Source organism: Chlorocebus sabaeus, chromosome 11, assembly GCF_047675955.1.
Source record: "Chlorocebus sabaeus isolate Y175 chromosome 11, mChlSab1.0.hap1, whole genome shotgun sequence".
Classification (NCBI taxonomy): Eukaryota; Metazoa; Chordata; class Mammalia; order Primates; family Cercopithecidae; genus Chlorocebus; species Chlorocebus sabaeus.
In genome coordinates, this window is record NC_132914.1 from 27164732 (window position 1) to 27183365 (window position 18634).

At 41.1% G+C, this 18634-nt stretch overlaps 1 protein-coding gene across 3 annotated transcripts in view; it reads right to left on the minus strand.

The window, feature by feature from the left end:
* The window catches only part of ITPR2 (inositol 1,4,5-trisphosphate receptor type 2), a 485309-nt gene that overhangs the window by 52801 nt on the left and 413874 nt on the right, over positions 1 to 18634 (minus strand). For all 3 annotated transcript variants that reach the window (XM_007967992.3, XM_073020570.1, XM_007967993.3), the window contains exons 53-54: positions 9677 to 9807; positions 8358 to 8523 (exon numbers count right to left, since the gene is read on the minus strand). In XM_007967992.3, coding sequence (XP_007966183.2) covers positions 8358 to 8523; positions 9677 to 9807 — 297 coding nt within the window. The remainder of the gene's footprint in view (positions 1 to 8357; positions 8524 to 9676; positions 9808 to 18634) is intronic.

The following is an 18634-nucleotide window of genomic DNA, read 5'->3' on the forward strand; positions in this document are numbered from 1 at the left end:
CAAGGGAGCATAAAGAAGGGCAAAATGAATTCTGATGAGGGTCATTTTAAAAGGTTTCCAAGAGGTGTAAAGCTTGAAAAATCCAGCCTCAGTACATGATTATGGTAAGTGGAGAAGAGGCAGATGGTAATAAAAGGTACTTGATTTTTATTGTGCACCTATTGATGCTGACAACTATAAAGATGTCTAAATATGCTATTATAATTACAGTAATCCAATCTGACCTTTTAGCATGTGAGGAAATAGATTCAGAATGATTCAATAAATTGCTCAAGTTAATACCCCTATTTAGCAGAAGAGTCAGTCAGTATTTAAATACAAATATTTCTGACTCTGAAGCCCATGTTCTTTTGCCATCTGGGCAGGAGAAATGGTATGGAAAAACCAGAGATGAAAGTGCATGACCTGTTTGGGGAATGTCAATTACTCTGGTGTGGCAGAAAGGAACATTTGGAGATGCAGATGAAATGGTACATCTGGCAGAAACAATGGCAAGCTTTAAACTCAAAGCTAAGGCATCTGTATTTTATTCTGAAAGCTGCTTCTTCCTCTTCCTCCCCTTCCTCTTCATCCTCTGCTTCTTCCTCCTCTTCCTCCTCCTCTTCCTCCTCTTCTTCTTCTCCTTCTCCTTCTTCTTCGACAGTCTTGCTCTGTCACCCAGGCTGGAGTGCAGTGGTGCAATCTCAGCTCACTGCAACCTCCGCCTTCCAGGTTCAAGTGATTCTCCTGCCTCAGCCTCCCGAGTAGCTGGGGTTACAGGAATGTGCCATCATGCCCAACTAATTTACGTATTTTTACTAGAGATGGGGTTTCACCATGTTGGCCAGGCTGGTCTTAAACTCCTGACTTCAGGTTATATGTTCGTCTCGGCCTCCCAAAGTTGCAGAGATTACAGGTATGAGCCACCGTGCCCAGCCTATTCTGAAAACTTCTGAGGAGAAACTAGTGTATTCAGAGATATACTTCAAGTCATTCCTGTGGCAGGATTCAGGGGAAGATTGGGATAAGAGACTGAGGATGCAAGACCCAGGCACCAGGGCAGTGGAGGGGGAAATGTAAAAGAGGGAAACTGGTTGTTCTTCATCTTCATAAGTTCTTGCTCTCTAAGCTTCATCATCCATTCTGCGGTTTTAGCATCATCTTGCTAATGTTTTCTCAATACTTTTCCCCAGTATTGACCTTTCTTCTCAACTTCCATTCCTATTTCCAGCTGCCAGCTGGATATATCCACCTGGATAGCTTGTGGGGGATGTCAAACTTAGCTCGTCAAAAATTTGTTTCTTGAGTCCTCTTCTTCGCCTCTGTTAATGAAGTCCCCATTGACCAGAGAACTTAAAGTCATTCTTAGACTCAGGCACTGACATTCCACTCAGCACAGTTCTTGTAGAATGTTGCCTTTCTCATCATTTGCCAAATACACGAAGACACCTTCATCTACTCTCTTTTCTGCCTTCCAAGTATTCCTTCTTCAAGACTCAGCTCCCCCACTTCCACCACCGACTCCCACAGACACAACCAGCTGTTTGATCTTCTGGGCCCACAACACTTCACTATGAAAATATGTCTGTTTCTATCTTAGCCTCTACCATTTTACTGTCTGACTCATTTTTGCATTACCAGCACCTGGCAGAGTGTCTGGAGAACAGTAGGCATACAACTAAATTGGACAGAATAATTAAATAAATGATTAAGAGAGACTGAAGAGGCATTTTGGAATGAAAACTTGAAAGGACTTGATGCCCAATCAGAGGTATAGATTGAGGAAGAAGGAGAAATCAATAATGACTCTGAATTTTCTGACTTGAATGACTTGAGTTTATGATACTTGAATGACTGAGTTTATGATAATATCGGCACAGCAAGATACCCTATCCTTAGAATAGGAATTTATTTTTATTTATTTATTTATTTATTTATTTATTTATTTATTTGAGACAGAGTCTCGCTCAGTCATCCAGGCCGGAGTGCAGTGGTGCAATCTTGGCTCACTGCAAGCTCCACCTCCCAGGTTCAGGCCATTCTCCTGCCTCAGCCTCCTGAGTAGCTGGGACTACAGGCACCCGCCACCACACCCGGTTATTTTTTTTTGGATTTTTAGTAGAGACGGGGTTTCACCATGTTAGCCGGGATGGTCTCGATCTCCTGACCTCGTGATCTGCCCGCCTCGGCCTCCCAAAGTGCTGGGATTACAGGCGTGAGCCACCGCGCCTGGCCTCAGAATAGGAATTCTGACCTGTCATCAATCTTTTCTCCATGCTGTTGTTTTGTCACACCTGGTCTTTCGACATCTCTTTCTTACTGGATTTTCTGCCTCTAGTAACTCAACGTTCATAATTAATATGGATGCAAGAGCTAATCTGTGTCTCTGCTTCCTGCTCAGCTCTGTCATCTGCTAATCATCACCCTCCCACGGCCACCTTCTGGATCACTGGCTATTGTTTTTCTGAGTCAGGCTTCACTTTCAAACATCTGGACATTGTCTTCAAGGCTGGGAAAGTTCCAACTGGTCCACTGCCTGTCACAGAATCTACATCCTCTTGTCCTACTCTGGGTGTCCCTTGGCACACACCAGGAGCCAGTTCTCTCCTACTGTGGAGATTCTCTCCTTTGTTATTTGGTACTATGTCCTTCTTCGGATCACAACTTCACATCCAACTTTACCAAGAACCATTTCTAGACCAGTCACTATTTTATAGCCTACTAGCACAACCCCCAAATATACCAACCATTTAAATCATTCTTGTTAACTAAGTTCTCCTAACATATATGAGATGAATTATATCATTTGTGTGGTTGGAGCTTCTAGGAATGAATGAATATACATTATCATATATATCAGATATACACTATCATAATGCTTCTTATGTGTTTCTGATGAAGGTCCTTTAAAGGAAGAGAGCAGAAAACGTATATGTTTCTTTTATTGAGGTCCCAGAAAGTAGCAGCTAAAAGTACCTGAAGCCAATTATCCATTTTTAAAAAAGTTTCTATTTTATTTTAAATATTCACACTGAATTTGCTCTATTTTACGATAATCTGTTTGTTCTAATATAAAAATACTATTTAAGTTTACACTTAGGTTAAATTACCTAAGTGTTCCCTCAGATTTTTGAATAAATGTGAAGCTTGTAGAAAACAGACAATATTGATCTTACATCTCTTTGATAGTCCTGCGATGTCACCCTATATTCTTGTGGGCAGCACTCCACAGAAACAATACCCTGCATGTAACAAAATCTGGAGCAACCTGGAATCAGCACACCTGCTGTCTGCAGTACATACGATCTCAGTATTTTATCTTCCTTTTGTAGATTATAAGCCAGACAAGTATAGAGACAGTATCAGCCTGAGGCTGACTTATTGGATAGTCATTCATTAAGCAAATATTTATGGATCTTCACCAATACACATTATGAAAGTGAAAATAAAATGGGTAAGACATGGATCTGGTTCTCTTAAAGAAGAGAAATTAACAAGTGTTGAGGGCAGACCTTCAGTTAAGCCTCCTGCTAGAGATTTTGATATACATGATCTCATTTATACTTATCACAACACCAAACTGTGGCATTATATTCCTCATTTTCCAGGTGAGGAAACAGTAGCTCAGGATGATTAGAAATTTGGCCAAGATCACATAGCTAGGATGCAGAACCAGTGTAGACCTATGACTACTTGACTATAAAGTTCATGCATTTTCTTTGATGTGAGAATGCATGGCATCCAGCAGAGGTGACCAGACAACAGAAATATGTACAGTGCCATATCACTAAGTGGGATGTGAGGAATTTAGGGGCAGATGTGTAAGATCAGAGAAGACTTCTAGAACAATGGCATTAGAGCTGCGTCTCAGAGCACAGGAATTGGGGCATTCCAAATGAAATTGTTCTCCCACAACTAAGAATACATGGAGAGTCTAGGAAGTTAAAGGTAAGTAATGTAGTTGCCCTGGAACTTGAGCTATAAATGGGAGAATGGTGGGGGAGAAGGTAGGCAAAAAAAGAAGGGGCCAGATTGTGGGGTAGCTTAGATGCCAGGAAAATTAGAGTTTCAGAGTTATAGACTGTGCAATGTTATTGATGGCTTTTTGAGTAGGGAAATGAATAATTCAAACTGGAAAAATTAGTCTGGCAACACTGAGCCGGCCATTTGGGGTTGTGAGCCAGGGTTAGCCTGAAAAACTAAGATATGGCTGTGGGAATGTGTGGAAGGATGTGGGTGAGATTGTGAAAGTGGATTCATTAGCACATGGTAGCTAGGGCACCTGGAAGAGAAAAAAGGAGATGCTAAACATGATGGTGTGGTTCCCTCAGATAACTGAAGGCACTGTGGGATATTATTAGTAGCTATATGCACCTCAGGATAAAGAGCTAGGCTAGAGGAGGGAGACGGAAAGGGATGATGCACTGGCTTCAGACATGGCCGGTTTGGCTGCCAGGAAGACATGCCTGTCTAACTGTCCAGTGAGCGACTGAAAACAGAGGGGAAAGCCTGGGGAAAAGGTTGGAGCTGAGCATGCATACTTGGCAATAATCTGCATAAAAGTGATGTCAAAGAGGAGGACAGAGAGAAGAGAGAAGGAGTCAAGGGCAAAATCAAAACCTCCTGTTATGGGGTTTTGAGAGAAGGAATAGGACCCTGTGACCAAGAAAAAGCAAGCAGAGGGAGAAGAAAAGGTCAGCGGGAAGTTAACAGTGAGATTCAAGAACACCTCAGTTTGTTGACGACAGTTATTATGATGTTTAAAGGAATTTATAGGTGACTGACTTTTTAATAACTGTGAAAGCCAAAGAGAATCCTGACTGTGAAGGGAAAGCTTAGAGGAGCAGGAATCATGGGTAAGCAATGGGCTTAGGTTGCTGTTCATGTTTTTCGTTAAAACATAGGAGACAACATCATGTCTTAGAATGAGGCTTCCAGCCTCTGGTCCATTCTTCCAAAGAGCATCTCTCTCAGAGATAGTGTACCAACATGATGATGATCACGACCATGAAGAAAAGGGCATAGAGGAAGAAGCAGTGCAAAAGAAAGACCATGAGATACACCGAGAAGTTTCCGAGGGCAGCGTCATTTTCCTGTATGGGACTCACTCTTCTAAACAACAGCTTGGCCCCATAACGCTATACCCTTCCACCAGGATCTGTCCTCAGGCTTGGTTATACTTGAATGAGAACCTGTCACTTTGTCATTTTATAATAGGATAACTGAGTGGACTTTTGAGTTAGGTAGTCCTCTGTTCAAATCTTGGCTCTTCTGCTTACTAACTGGATGTTGATGGGAGCCAGGTCTCTGTTCCTATGTTTGTAAAGGGGTGGTAATATACATCATATATAATATCAAAAGAAATACCTAAGTAAAAAGCCAGACATGTAGTAAGTATTCAATAAATAATCATTTAAAAAATGTTTATGATGAGGCTGAAAGGGGACAGAGCTCCAGGTGAGATGACCCAAGGGAAGAGAGGATCATCCTTGGAAAAGCTGAGAAGAGAAGAAAGGAGACACACATACATCTATTGTGAAGAAATGGAGGTGGTGATAGTTGTCACATAAAGAAGAGAAAAATAGAAAAAAATACAGGGTGTGGGTTATTTTTCTATAAAGGTAGGAGCAGGTATATTTATCTTCCAAGGCTGAAGGAGTGTCCTCTCAGCCTCTTCCCCAAACCCCCGAATTGTATGACATCTTCCTTGATTACATCTCAATTTTGCTTTCCCCATCTAATTGAGACATTAAACAGAAGACTCTTGGATCACTCTCAGTTTCCTTCTAGCAAATCTCTACTCAAAACTGCAGAATCCACTCTACCTGAATTCACCAAAGCTTCCTAAATAAGAAATCAGAAGGCTTTTTCAGACCATGTTACTGGCTTTCTCTGCTTGGAGAGAGTTGATAATGAATTCATTTCTTTCCAAATTGTTTTCTCCCCTCTCTTCCACAGGCCACCCCTTCCCGGCTCTCCTCACAGTATTCTGACTTGGTACTCTGAGTTGTTGGTGTGTGCTCCTCTTTCTCTTCTAACTCTTCAAAGCTGGGGCTTTCCACTTGTAGTCTCTCTGCTTCTCGTCTCACTTGAACACCCTCCTCCACACTCCAGATTTCACTATCACATATAGGCTGAGGATTCCCCAGTTAAGTCTCCAGTGAAGACTCAATCTCTGAGGCTCAGACTCATGAACTGACCTGTGCTGTATCCCTCTGGGGTGGGTCAGTATACACCTCAATTTCAGGATTCTCAAAGTTAAACTCAGCATATTCCTACCTAAATTGTTTTTTTCACCTATTCTCAAGCTCAATCGCTTGTTAGTATTACCATCCGCTTGGGCACCCAAGGTATCTTTCATATCCTTTCCTAACCATCAAGATTTAAAGATGTGATCTCCTAAGTATTTCTTGACTTTGTCTTCTACCCTTAATACTGCCACCACTAACTCTCCTGCTTTCGTTACCTTTCACTTAGACTGTGGCAATGACCTCCTACCTGATGACTCTGCTTCTGGTACTGTTTCCTGATGAATGACCTCCCAAAGCTGCCACAGTGCTCTAAAGCAAAAACAAAAATTAGACCCTGCACTGTTCTACTTAAAATTCTTTAATGGTTCATCTTCCCCTGTAAGTCCGGATGATAAAGTCCAAGCTGCCTAACATAAAAGGCCACACGGGGTCTGGCCAATCTCCTCTCTTAGCATGCCCTGCTCTGAAGTTTATGTCAGAAACACTGAGCTGCTTTAGAGTAAGTGAAGGCCCTTGTACTGTTCTTCCACCTCCATGACTTTGCTTGTCCTGGCCTTTCTGCTTGTATTCACTTTGATCTGGAAACCTCTCCCTTTCATCTTTTACCACCAGCTCAGTTCCCATCTCTTCTAAAGGCTTTCCTGACTCTTCTTTCTCACTCCCTACCCCACCCTGGAGAGGTATCCCTCCTCTGGGTACCTGCAGCTTCCTGTAAACTTCTCTACCATTTCCTTCCATGCATGAGATAGCAAGGCTATTTATTGTGTTTGTATCCCAAAATAGATCGTGAACACACCAAAACAGGGAATGACTACTTTCTATTTGTTTCCACTGAATATAGCATATTATTTTACATTATTACCTGGTACACCTTCAACTGTTGGAGGAAGGTAGAAAAGGTTTGGAGAGCCACTGAGGTGAATGAATCACTCAACAAAAGTTGAAGCAAGGAGAGAATGAAATGTATTGAGGGCCCAATCTGTTACATAGAGCAATGTTGTAGTGAACCCCTTAGGCTTGTTTTGTGACTACCACCAAAAGATTTTTTTCAGCCTAATGTGGAAACAAGGAAGGTGACTGAAACCTAGAGTAGGTGATCACCCAAAGAGGAGGATAGATTCTAGGGTGCCAAGAGACCAGCTACAAAGACATCTGAAGCCAGAAAGAGGTGGTGGGTACAGAGAAGAGGGCAGAGCTGAGGGAGATGATGAGGGCAGCGAGAAGGAAGGAGAAGGCTGTGTGCACTGGGAGAGATGATGATGGGAGAAGGGGAGGGGAGTGGTATATGTGTGTGTATGTATGTGCGTGTGTATAAGAGAGACAGAGAGAGAGAAAGAGAGAGAGAGGAGAGAGAGAAATTAAAAACTGAGAGAAGGGCCAGGCACGGTGGCTTACACCTGCAATCTCAGCACTTTGGGAGCCGAGGTGGGTGGATCACCTGAGGTCAGGAGTTCGAGACCAGCCCAGCCAACATGGAGAAACCCCGGCTCTACAGAAAATACAAAAATTAGCCGGGCATGGTGGTACATGCCTGTAGTCCCAGCTACTTGGGAGGCTGAGGCAGGAGAATCAGTTGAATGCGGGAGGCAGAGGTTGCGTGAGCTGAGATCGTGCCACTACACTCCAGCCTGGGTGACAGAACAAGATTCCATTTCTAAATAAATAAACAAACAAACAAGCAAATAAACAAACAAACTGAGAGAAGGCTCAGTTCAGAATCCAAAACATAGTGATGTCAATGAGTAGAAGTTCAAGCTGCTGGAAAATCATATTCGGATTCATATTCTAACAAAATTAAATATCATTCTGTTGTGTAATAAATGTTACTGTGATTAAAAGCCTGTTTGCCAGTTGGTGAAACCTTTTGGCATTTTGCATCACATTTCTATAGTCAGAGAATCATGTAAATCACAGAAATAATGACAGGATAGCTTTGGGGTATAATTCCTCTCTCTATTTATAGAAGCAGAGAATTCCAGTCTAATGCTCAGTTACATAATCTGATTTTTATCCAGCCTTCATTTTGAAATAATTTTTCCAAAAGCATGAAAAATAAAAATCGCTCTAGCCCCTCTTTCCTGCAAACAGTTTGTTCATCTATTATTTTAGCATCTGCAGAACACTTACCACAGATGAAACAAGTTGTCTTTAGAATTTCTTCTTTTTTCTGTTTTTCACTTCTGAGATCAGCAAAAGTGTCGATGATAACACCAAAAATCAAGTTCAGAACAATAATGATAACAATGAAATAAAAAAGAAGGTCATAAACCACTCGGGCAGCAAACAAGGGCTCCTGAAATAAAAATTTAAAAAAAAAGTGTGTGTGTGTATATAGATATATACATGTATATGTATATATATGTGTGTGTGTGTATATATACATATTTCTAGGCATATTGATTGAGCACACTGTCTAGCATAGAGAATATATTCAATAAATGTTTGCGAAATGAATATAAATAGTATCCCAAGTTGGAAAAATAAGGCTGACTTTCCATCTTGACTTGAAGCGTTGTAAGAAAAACTTCCTAGCCTATTTCCAGAACACTTGAATTTCTCTAGGAGTGACACATGTCTTTCCCACAATGGTGGGACTTTGCTTTCTTTAGAAATGACTTTATTATGCCATTCTGCTAAATGCATTTTGGCACAGTGGTCTCCTATCCCAGACATTGTAGAAAAGGTAGTTAAATGCCAATTCCAAAAGTCAGTGATTAGGGAGCTAAGGAGGACCTAATGATCTGTCAATTTCTGGAGTAGGCTTTATTCTCGGCCATACAGTGTCAAGTATATATAGCTCCTTCTTATTTCTACCTGATGAACAGTATTAAAATGCAAATTAGAGACCATGCAATCCAGTTTTTTAACAGAAGAGGAACCTGAGGTTAAGAGGTTAGATGACTTGACAATATGATACAACTGGCCTGAGCAGACCTAAGATGCTTCAAGCTCCCCGCCTGGCACTTGAGATTTTCCAGCTAGTGAGAAATGTTTCCACTTTGCCATTTTAATATATGAAATCCTGTTAGAATTGGCTCAATTGTATTTATCATGGATAAATGATGGAGGCTATTCCTATGCAGAAGCAAAGAGTAAATCCTCATGCTCAAGAAACCTGATAGGCAAGAGGAAACCTTGCTTATGTTATTTATGTAACAATCAACTCCTATATAAAGTTCGCAGTCATGATTTCATTGCTGTAATGCAATACACAGATTAACTTGGAAACATTTCACCACTCTACAAACACACAAAGAATTATAGTACATTAGCTGTTTCTATGTAATCCTAGTAAACAATTAATTGGCTTTAACAGCCATGGCTATACTTTTAAAGCAAATGGTACAATATATTATCCTGAAAAACAAACCCAAATTATAAATGCTGTGAAGAAAGGTTTAAAAAAAAGATGTGCTTCCTGAAAAAATACTTTTACTCTGGCTTACATCTTTTGATGGCCTTCTTAGCACATCCCCCACACCACCACCGTTCCTGAGGCCCTGGTTCAGCACGGTGACAATGCACATAAGGAGAGTGTCACACGTCCTTTCAATTCCATCTTCATACTCTTCATCAGCTAAAAAACACATAGAAATATATGATATAAACTACGTAAAAATATATAAAATAAAATACACATAAAATGAAATATACATACAATAAATACACATACATATACATAAGTATGTGTATATATACACATATGTAAATATACATAAAATAAATATACATAAAAGATACATACAAATAGATAAGAATATAATATTAAAAACAGTGTAGCAAACTTAACGTTTAAAAAAATACACTGTTACCTCCTTCTAACAGGCTATTTCTAATTGTGCCATGAAACCACTTTTGGAAGTCACACAGCATCTGTTCCATATGTGGCAGCACATGACTGACACATAATAATGAAGCCACATATATAATGTCCTCAAATATTTTGTTTCTTCTATAGGTGGAAAATAACAGGATGAAAAGCACAAAACATAAGGCTCACATTCGTTGTGCTTGTTATGAAAGGAAGAGATTGTGGCAAAACCTGGAAACACAGCCATGTTACCAAGGAGGCAGAAGTACTGCACGGGAAAGAGCGTGAACAAGGAAGCGTGCTTGGCTTCCAGTTCTGCTCTGTTCCCGCACTGGGACTTGGGCAATATTAGGATCCTCATCTGTAAAATGGGGAGAGCTGTCTGGGGGTTACACTCTTCAGAGGGTTGTTTAAGAATTACATTTAGGGGTCCAGGGGCGGTGGCTCATGCCTATAATCCCAGCACTTTGGGAAGTCAAGGCGGGTGGATCACTTGAGGTCACTAGTTCGAGACCAGCCTGGTCAACATGGAGAAACCCCATCTCTACTAAAAATACAAAAATTTGCCGGACATGGTGATGCGTGCCTATAATCCTAGCTACTCGGGAATCTGAGGCAAGAGAATCACCTGAACTCTGGAGGTGGAGGTTGCAGTGAGCTAAGATCACGCCACTGCACTCCAGCCTGGGTAACAGAGCAAGACTCTGTCTCAAAAAAAAAAAAAAAAAAAAAAAAAAAAAAAAAAAAAAAAAAAAAAAAAAGAAAGAAAGAAAGAAAAGAAAAGAAAAAAGAAAAAATACATTTAGGGTATGTAAAATATTATACTTTGCACAAAGATTGGCATACACACAATAGTTGCTTAAAAATGGGGGCAGATATTATTTCTTTATTGCGGTTAAGTGTCTAAGCTTTCTTGAGGACCAACCTGGAGTTCTTGATAAGAAGCACAATGTACTTATGTAAAAAATTTTATTTAGGGATGAAGGGGGAAAGAGAAAAAGATATAATGTGAAAGAAAAATTCCTATTCTTATTTTGTTTAAAGGTATTGGGATCTAACTTGAAACATAATTTCTTAGCCATTTAAAATAGTGAAAAATTAATACTAAGTTGGATATTAGAATCAGAAACTCCTAACACTGGCAAATGACCAGAAATGTAATTTTCTCACCACAAGGTTAAAGAACCACAGGGGTGATAAATTTTGGGATTATGCAGCCACAATATGCACGTCAAGACGTGAGTATAAAAACAACAAGAACAATTCAGTCCAACTTTATCTACATGCTTCATGCCTACAGTACCTTTGATACTTTGTTAAGAAAAGGCTAATTGTCCTCTTCCGAGCCGACTTTATTTTAACATCCTACGGATAAGGGATCCTGATATTTTTACTTTCTTTGGAGCTGTTTCCTTTCAAAACATGCTGGGATACACCTCGAGAGGAGGGCTGAAGTCAGAGACGAAGGCGCGAGTGCAAACTGCAGCATCAGAGACGTCGGCAGAATCTGTGCTTGGTCACTCACCTTAGTACCGAGTCCAAGGCACATTCTGATTTAAAAAGTAGGAGAACTAGAACTCCTTTGGAGGAAGGAGAAATGGGGAAGAGGTAGGGCCTGTGGTGAGAGCAATCAGAGCAGCAGTACAGACAAGGAAGCCAGACCAAGGGTGGGGGAAGCTCAGTCTGGAATGTGCTAGTGAGGTTCCCCCATACACGGCAGTAGATGCCAACATGATGACTGAAAAGAATATGAGGAAAAAGAGTCAGAAATGTGTAAGAGAGCAAAAGGAGCTTTTAAGGGGAAAATCATTTTCCAATAATCAGGTCATGTGGAGCATGTCTACATGCTACTTTGCCACAACTGGACTTTCCATCACTGCCGTCTATCTAGTGTCACGATCTGCATTCATTTATTCATTCAGGAACTACCTCGTCATGTCACAACAAGTGTTTGCTAAAGGCTTAGTAAATGTCAGATTAATCAGCACGTAAACGCTACAGGAGAGGGTTTCCACCTCTCTCCAAGAATTTAGAAATAAGATTGTTCTCTAAGAGGTGAGCTCAGTAAAATCCACACACAATTCATGTGATTAGCCATTGTGAAATAAAAGGAATTGGCTGAAAATCTATAATGAGAGAATTTGTTTTCTGTGTGGCATGTAAATGGGAGGAGAACACCCCGGTCAGGTCAATGCCAGCAATCATCCTGTTCAAGATAATCAGTACACAGGCACGCTGATTTTATAGAGGAGCCTCTATGCCTTCGGTTAATAAGGTTTACCTTCCTGAGATGCAGCCACTCTCAATATGGTAAGCCGAGTTCCCAGGCATCCAGCCTGAAAGTCAGGCTCTGAGTCATGGTAAATTCATCTAGTAAATGCCACCTTGTGGTTACCTGTGTAATCAGCTGGCCTTGCCCATGCCACACCTGCCTCCTTTCACTATTCCAGCAGCCGCTGGATGAGGTGTTAGGAATATATGGGAGAAGGATGGAAGTGTCCCATCTGCAGAAAATTTACAGTCCCTAGGAAAGGTGGGTCAGCAGCTGAACAGGGGCAGTGCAGTATCACAGGATGCTGCGGAGGCAAAACAGATGCACATCTCACAGACGGGGGCATCAGTATCCTGAAGGGGGTATCACCTGAGTTGGATTTTGAAAGAGGGTCATGATTGGCCAGTAAAATCAATGAGGGAAGACATTCCAGGCCTTTGTTCATCCATGGGATGAACAAAGGCAAACAGGCACGAAAGCATGCGGGGTGTTTTGGGAAACTTAGGAAGTTGGGAATGACTGAGACTTTGGTAAACGCAGAAGGGTGTGGGAGGTGTGAGAAGAAACGCAAGAGGGTACCAGGTCATGAGGAGACTCATACATCAAGCTGAAGAATTTAAACTTAATCCTGAAATTAGGGGGAGGCACTGGAAGACTTTCAACAGGGTAAGGTGGCTTTCCAGCTAGTTGGTGAAACAGTACAAGATAAAACATGAACAAGACAAATTCGCATGCAGTAAAAGACACAGAAGTGGAAGCCAGGCATGGTGATACACATGTGTAGGCTCCGCTACTCAGGAAGCTGAAGGGGGAGGGTCACATGAGCCCAAACGTTGGAGACTGCAGTGAGCTATAATCACACCACTGCACTCCAGCCTGGGTGACAGAGAGACTCTGTCTCTTAAAAAAAAACCCAAGAATTCTCAGCAAACTATCACAAGAACAGAAAACCAAACACCGCATGTTCTCACTCATAGGTGGGAACTGAACAATGAGATCACTCAGACACAGGAAGGGGAACATCACACACCGGGGCCTATTGTGCGGAGTGGGGAGTGGGGAGGAGGGAGGGATAGCATTAGGAGATGCTAATGTAAATGACGAGTTAATGGGTGCAGCACACTAACATGGCACATTTATACATATGTAACAAATCTGTACGTTGTGTACATGTACCCTAGAACTTAAAGTATAATAAAAAATTTTTAAAAAAAGGAAAAAAAAAACAAGCAAACAACAAACAAACAAAAATGCAGAAGTAGCAGTGATGCAAAGAGATAGAAATAGGGAGAGAAACTGTACACAGATAATTAGAGGGGAGTCCCTCTAATTAATGTAGACTCTATATTAAGTAGTAGAATCGGGTTTGCCTTGACTCGTCAATGTTCTAAGACTTGAGTAGAAAGGCATTTCACATGCCAGGGACAGAACGCCCCAGAGGTAGAAAAATGTATGCTTGTATGACGAACAGCAAATAAACCAGTAAGTATGGGTGAGAGGAGTGGAAGACGAAGCTGGAGCAATAAACTGGGAGCTCTCTGTGAAGCTGTAGGGAGTTTGGAATTTATTGGGCAGGTAATGGAGCATCATGGAAAGCCTGAGTTGGGGTAGGGGAGGAAATATTCAAGGCGGTGATTTCTGACAAATAGTCTAGGGGTGATATACTGGATGAATTGAAGAGGAAAGAATGACTGGAGGTGGAAGGACCACTTAGGAGGCAGTTGCAATAATTCAGGCATGATGTTCTATGAGCCTCAACTAGGGTAATGGGAGAGAAGAGGCAAAGGATGAATGAAAGGGGAAGCCGACAGAACTGTAGGCAGAAGGGGAAGGCAGCATTAAATACAACTCTGAGGCCTCCCAGCCATGGGTGACTTAGGAGAAGGATCGTCCCATTAGACCATAGAAATAGGCCATTTAGAAGGAAGAACTGGATGTAGGGTGTTTTGATGAAGGCAAGGAAAGCATCTCAGATGATTTGTATGTTTATAGAATGAGAAGACGATAAAACATTTTTAAAAGTCAGAGAGGACAAGAGAGTTCAGAGGATACTGTGATCCAAATTAAGGAAAACAGTAATTTTAAAGATGTCAAAATTGCAGAATAGTCAAAGGTATTGAGAAGCAAAGAAACGGTCACTGGATTAAACAATAGGGTCATCAGGAAACAGTAGGAAGAAGGCAAATAGTAGAGAAAAAGCCGTGCAGAAATTAAAGGAGAGAGGTCGGTCAACTGTTTTACAGGGAAATTTGGCACTAAAGAAAGGAGACTAGTAGGATATGAGTTTTGGGGAATAAGAAAACCCAGAGGAAGGTTGAATTAGGACCTAAGATGTGTGTAGGAAGAGAGAGAGAGAGAACAGATGATGACAAGGAAAATATTTCAGAGGTAAGAACAATGGTCCAGTTGATGGTGGCCATGAAGTAATGATAAACACAGGGGTAGTTATAAAAGAAGGGAGAGGGCCAGGTGCAGTGGCTTATGCCTGTAATCCCAGCACTTTGGGAGGCTGAGGCGGGCAGACTACCTGAGGTCAGGAGTTCAAGAACAGCCTGGCCAACATGGTGAAACCCTGTCTCTACTAAACATACAAAAATTAGCTGAGCATGGTGGCACAAGCCTGTAATGCTAGCTACTCAGGAGGCTGAGGCAGGAGAATCACGTGAACCTGGGAGGCAGAGGTTGCAGTGAGCCAGGATTGTGCCATTGTACTCCAGCCTGGGCAACAAGAGCAAAAATCCATCTCAAAAAAAAATTAAAAATTAAAAATTAAAAATTTAAAAAAAAGAAGAAGGGAGAGAACATATTGCTTACAAACAAAAGGAAAGAATTAGTGAAAATACACTTTTAATGTGGAGACATTTAAAAGAACTAAATATATACCTATGAAGGACTTAGAACAGTGCTTGGTGTATAGTTAGGATTCAATACATTCTAGCTATTGCAATTATTCTTACTGAGAGATGGTAGTTAAATCTTATGAAAAGTTTTGGTTTTAAAACAATCAACAAATTCTATGCTTGAATTCTATGAGGTTAAATAAAATCCTCATTTTCAGTTGACTAGTAAAATACAGTATTTTTTCTTAATTTATAATGCAAATAAAATCTTTTATATGAGGGAAGGAATACAAACATATTTTAGTGGCTCTGAAATAGTTCCCTCTAATCTGACGTGTTAATCTATAAATTTCAAAAAATATTGGCCATGCTTGAATAACAGTATTTAATAATGCCATTTTTCTGCTTTAATAATTAAATTATTCAGTGTTATGGTTTCTTAGAAAACAAGGGATTGTCACTGAGACTCATTTGAAAGTATGAATGCAAATGGACACCTCTTGTGGGTGGAACACCTGAGGTCAGGAGTTCAAGACCAACCTGGTCAACATGGTGAAATACCTTCTCTACTAAAATACAAAAATTAGCCAGGTATGGTGGCAAATGCCTGTAATCCCAGCTACTCAGGAGGCTAAAGCAGGAGAATCACTTGAATCCGGGAAGTGGAGGTTGCAATGAGCTGAGATTGCACCATTGTACTCCAGCCTAGATGACAGAGCAAGACTCCGTCTCAAAAAAGAAAGAAAGAAAGAAAGAAAGAAAGAAAGAAAGAAAGAAAGAAAGAAAGAAAGAAAGAAAGAAAGAAAGAAAGAAAGAAAGAAAGAAAGAAAGAGGGAGGGGAGGGGAGGGGAGGGGAGGGGAGGGGAGGGGAGGGGAGGGGAGGGGAGGGGAGGGGAGGGGAGGGGAGGGGAGGGGAGGGGAGGGGAGGCAAGGGAAGGGAAGGGAAGGGAAGGGAAGGGAAGGGAAGGGAAGGGAAGGGAAAGAAAGAAGGAAGGAAGGAAGGAAGGAAGGAAGGAAGGAAGGAAGGAAGGAAGGAAGGAAGGAGAGAGAGAGAAAGAAAGAAAGAAAGAAAGAAAGAAAGAAAGAAAGAAAGAAAGAAAAAGAGAAAGAGACAGAGAAAGAACAAACCTCGTGCTTGTTAGTCTTAAGCTTTAATTATAATCAATTCATTGGTGGAAATGCTGATTTTAAAAATTTCAACTAGATCCAAACTGTCAGTACTGCTGGAAAAATAAATAAATAACAAGAAATAAAAATTTTAACGAGAAAAAAAAGTAAAACACTGGGGACCCAGTGGGAAGCGAAAATGTAGAATGCATTAAGGCTGACTGGTTTCGGTATTCATCAATCTTTTCTATTAAAGTAAAATACCCAAACATATTAAATTTGAATTATTCATAAATGTTAAGTGTCTGTGAACTTTGTCCTTTTTTCTGTACATTCAAATGATTTTTACTTGTAAAATAACTATAATTGTGTTTTGTAAATTGTTGCAAAAAGGCCTTGCTTTTTTTAAGGTGAATATTTTTGTTCAGGAACCAGGGAGGTCTGCAGCAAATGAAATATGAACTTTTTTTTTTTTTTAAACACAGTTGGTTGCCAGTTACTGTGTGAATTTTCTGGCACTGGGACAATGACCTTCCTTGCATCCACAGGAGCCCTCCGAGGGAGCTGGCCACTCTGCCTCCTAGTCACCGTGAGGCTTGTTATTAAGCTACTGTGTATGTCTGCGCCTTTTGTAACATGGACCTGCTGTCCACAAGGTAACAGACTAAGGCTGTCACAGATGCACACTAGGGTTTGCAGGTTAAAATTTAATCCTGGTCTTAGACATAGAAGTTATTTTTAAATTTAAGTGACACATGCTGCACAACAAACCCCAGGTTCTAGCTTTCACTCTACTTTTGCAGTTAACTACATGCAGTCAAAATTTAAAAGTGGCAAAGGCTAGCAGATCAAATCCATAACATTTTCAAACAGATGAATTTTATCACTTACAATGTCAAATACAAAAAGTGTATGGCAGAAAGAGTAGATTAATACAGGCATTCCTGTATTTTCATTACTGATGGAGGAATACTCCCCAATTGTGAAAAGCTATTGCCACCATCTCTGGCTTCCAGCAGTATCTGTGACACACCTCCAGAGATGAAACTCCTCCACTCTCCAGATGGAATGCTCGCTTTCCTCCGTACTCTGGCAGCTATCCTTACAAAATCATCTCCACCTCTTCCCCCAACTCCTAGCTCTGCTGCAGCCTAAAAGATGGAGACTTTCCCCAATGTGCCTGGGAGGAACAAGTCACCATTTGTCCATAGGAAGGAGAAATGATGTTCTTTGTGTAATATATTAGGTGAAGTGCAGGTTATAGAGGTTTTCCTGGGAAGCCTTTTATAAGAGTTTGTATTCAGGTTCATGAATAACAGTTTATCAAGCTTAACATTATTAATATTTTGGGCTGGATGATTCTTTGTTGTGAACTGTCCTGTGCAAAGCGGGATGCTTGGCAGCTTCACTGAACTCTACCCACTAGATGCCAGTAGCACCCCATCCCAGTTGTGACAACCAGACGTGTCTCTAGACATTGTCAGATGTTCCTGGGGGGTTGGGGTAGGGGTGGGGACAAAATAAACTCCAGTTCATAAATATGTAATAAAGAATATTTATATTCAAGAAATTGCCTTTAGTAGGTATAAAGAAAGGCTTAAAGAAAATCTATCCAAACATACTCAGTGAAATGAAATAATCTCAAATTTTGGTTAGGGAAGAAATAATTTATAGTGATCCTTTAATTTGGAGGCAATAAGACAGAAGGTTGGAACCTAGGCTTTGAAATCTATGTCGATATATATTGACTAACTACCTGTGTGATCTTGGCAACCTGTTTAATGCCTCTTTCCTTAGGGTCCTTACCTAAAATGTAAGGATAACTAGTAGTATCTATCTATCTCACAGGGTTGTTGTGATAATTAAGTGACATAATGCACACAATGTGCTCAGCACAGTACCTGAAATGAGTAAGCCTTCTCCACGTCCTTGAACATGTCTCAGGGCGTTCACTCTCGGATGTCCCATGTGCCCTGAACACACTTCTCCCTCCTCTTGCCCTGACTAGTTCCTTCTCATCCTCCAAGTCTCAACTTAAGTAATTCCTCTTAGAAAGGTCTCTCTGTTGGCCGGGCGCGGTGGCTCACACCTGTAATCCCAGCACTTTGGGAGGCCGAGGCGGGCGGATCACGAGGTCAGGAGATTGAGACCATCCTGGCTAACACGGTGAAACCCCGTCTCTACTGAAAAATACAAAAAAAAAAAAAAAAAAAACTAGCTGGGCGAGGTGGTGGGCGCCTGTAGTCCCAGCTACTCGGGAGGCTGAGGCAGGAGAATGGCGTGAACCTGGGAGGCAGAGTTTGCAGTGAGCCGAGATTGTGCCACCGCACTCCAGCCTGGGCGACAGAGCAAGACTCCATCTCAAAAAGAAAAT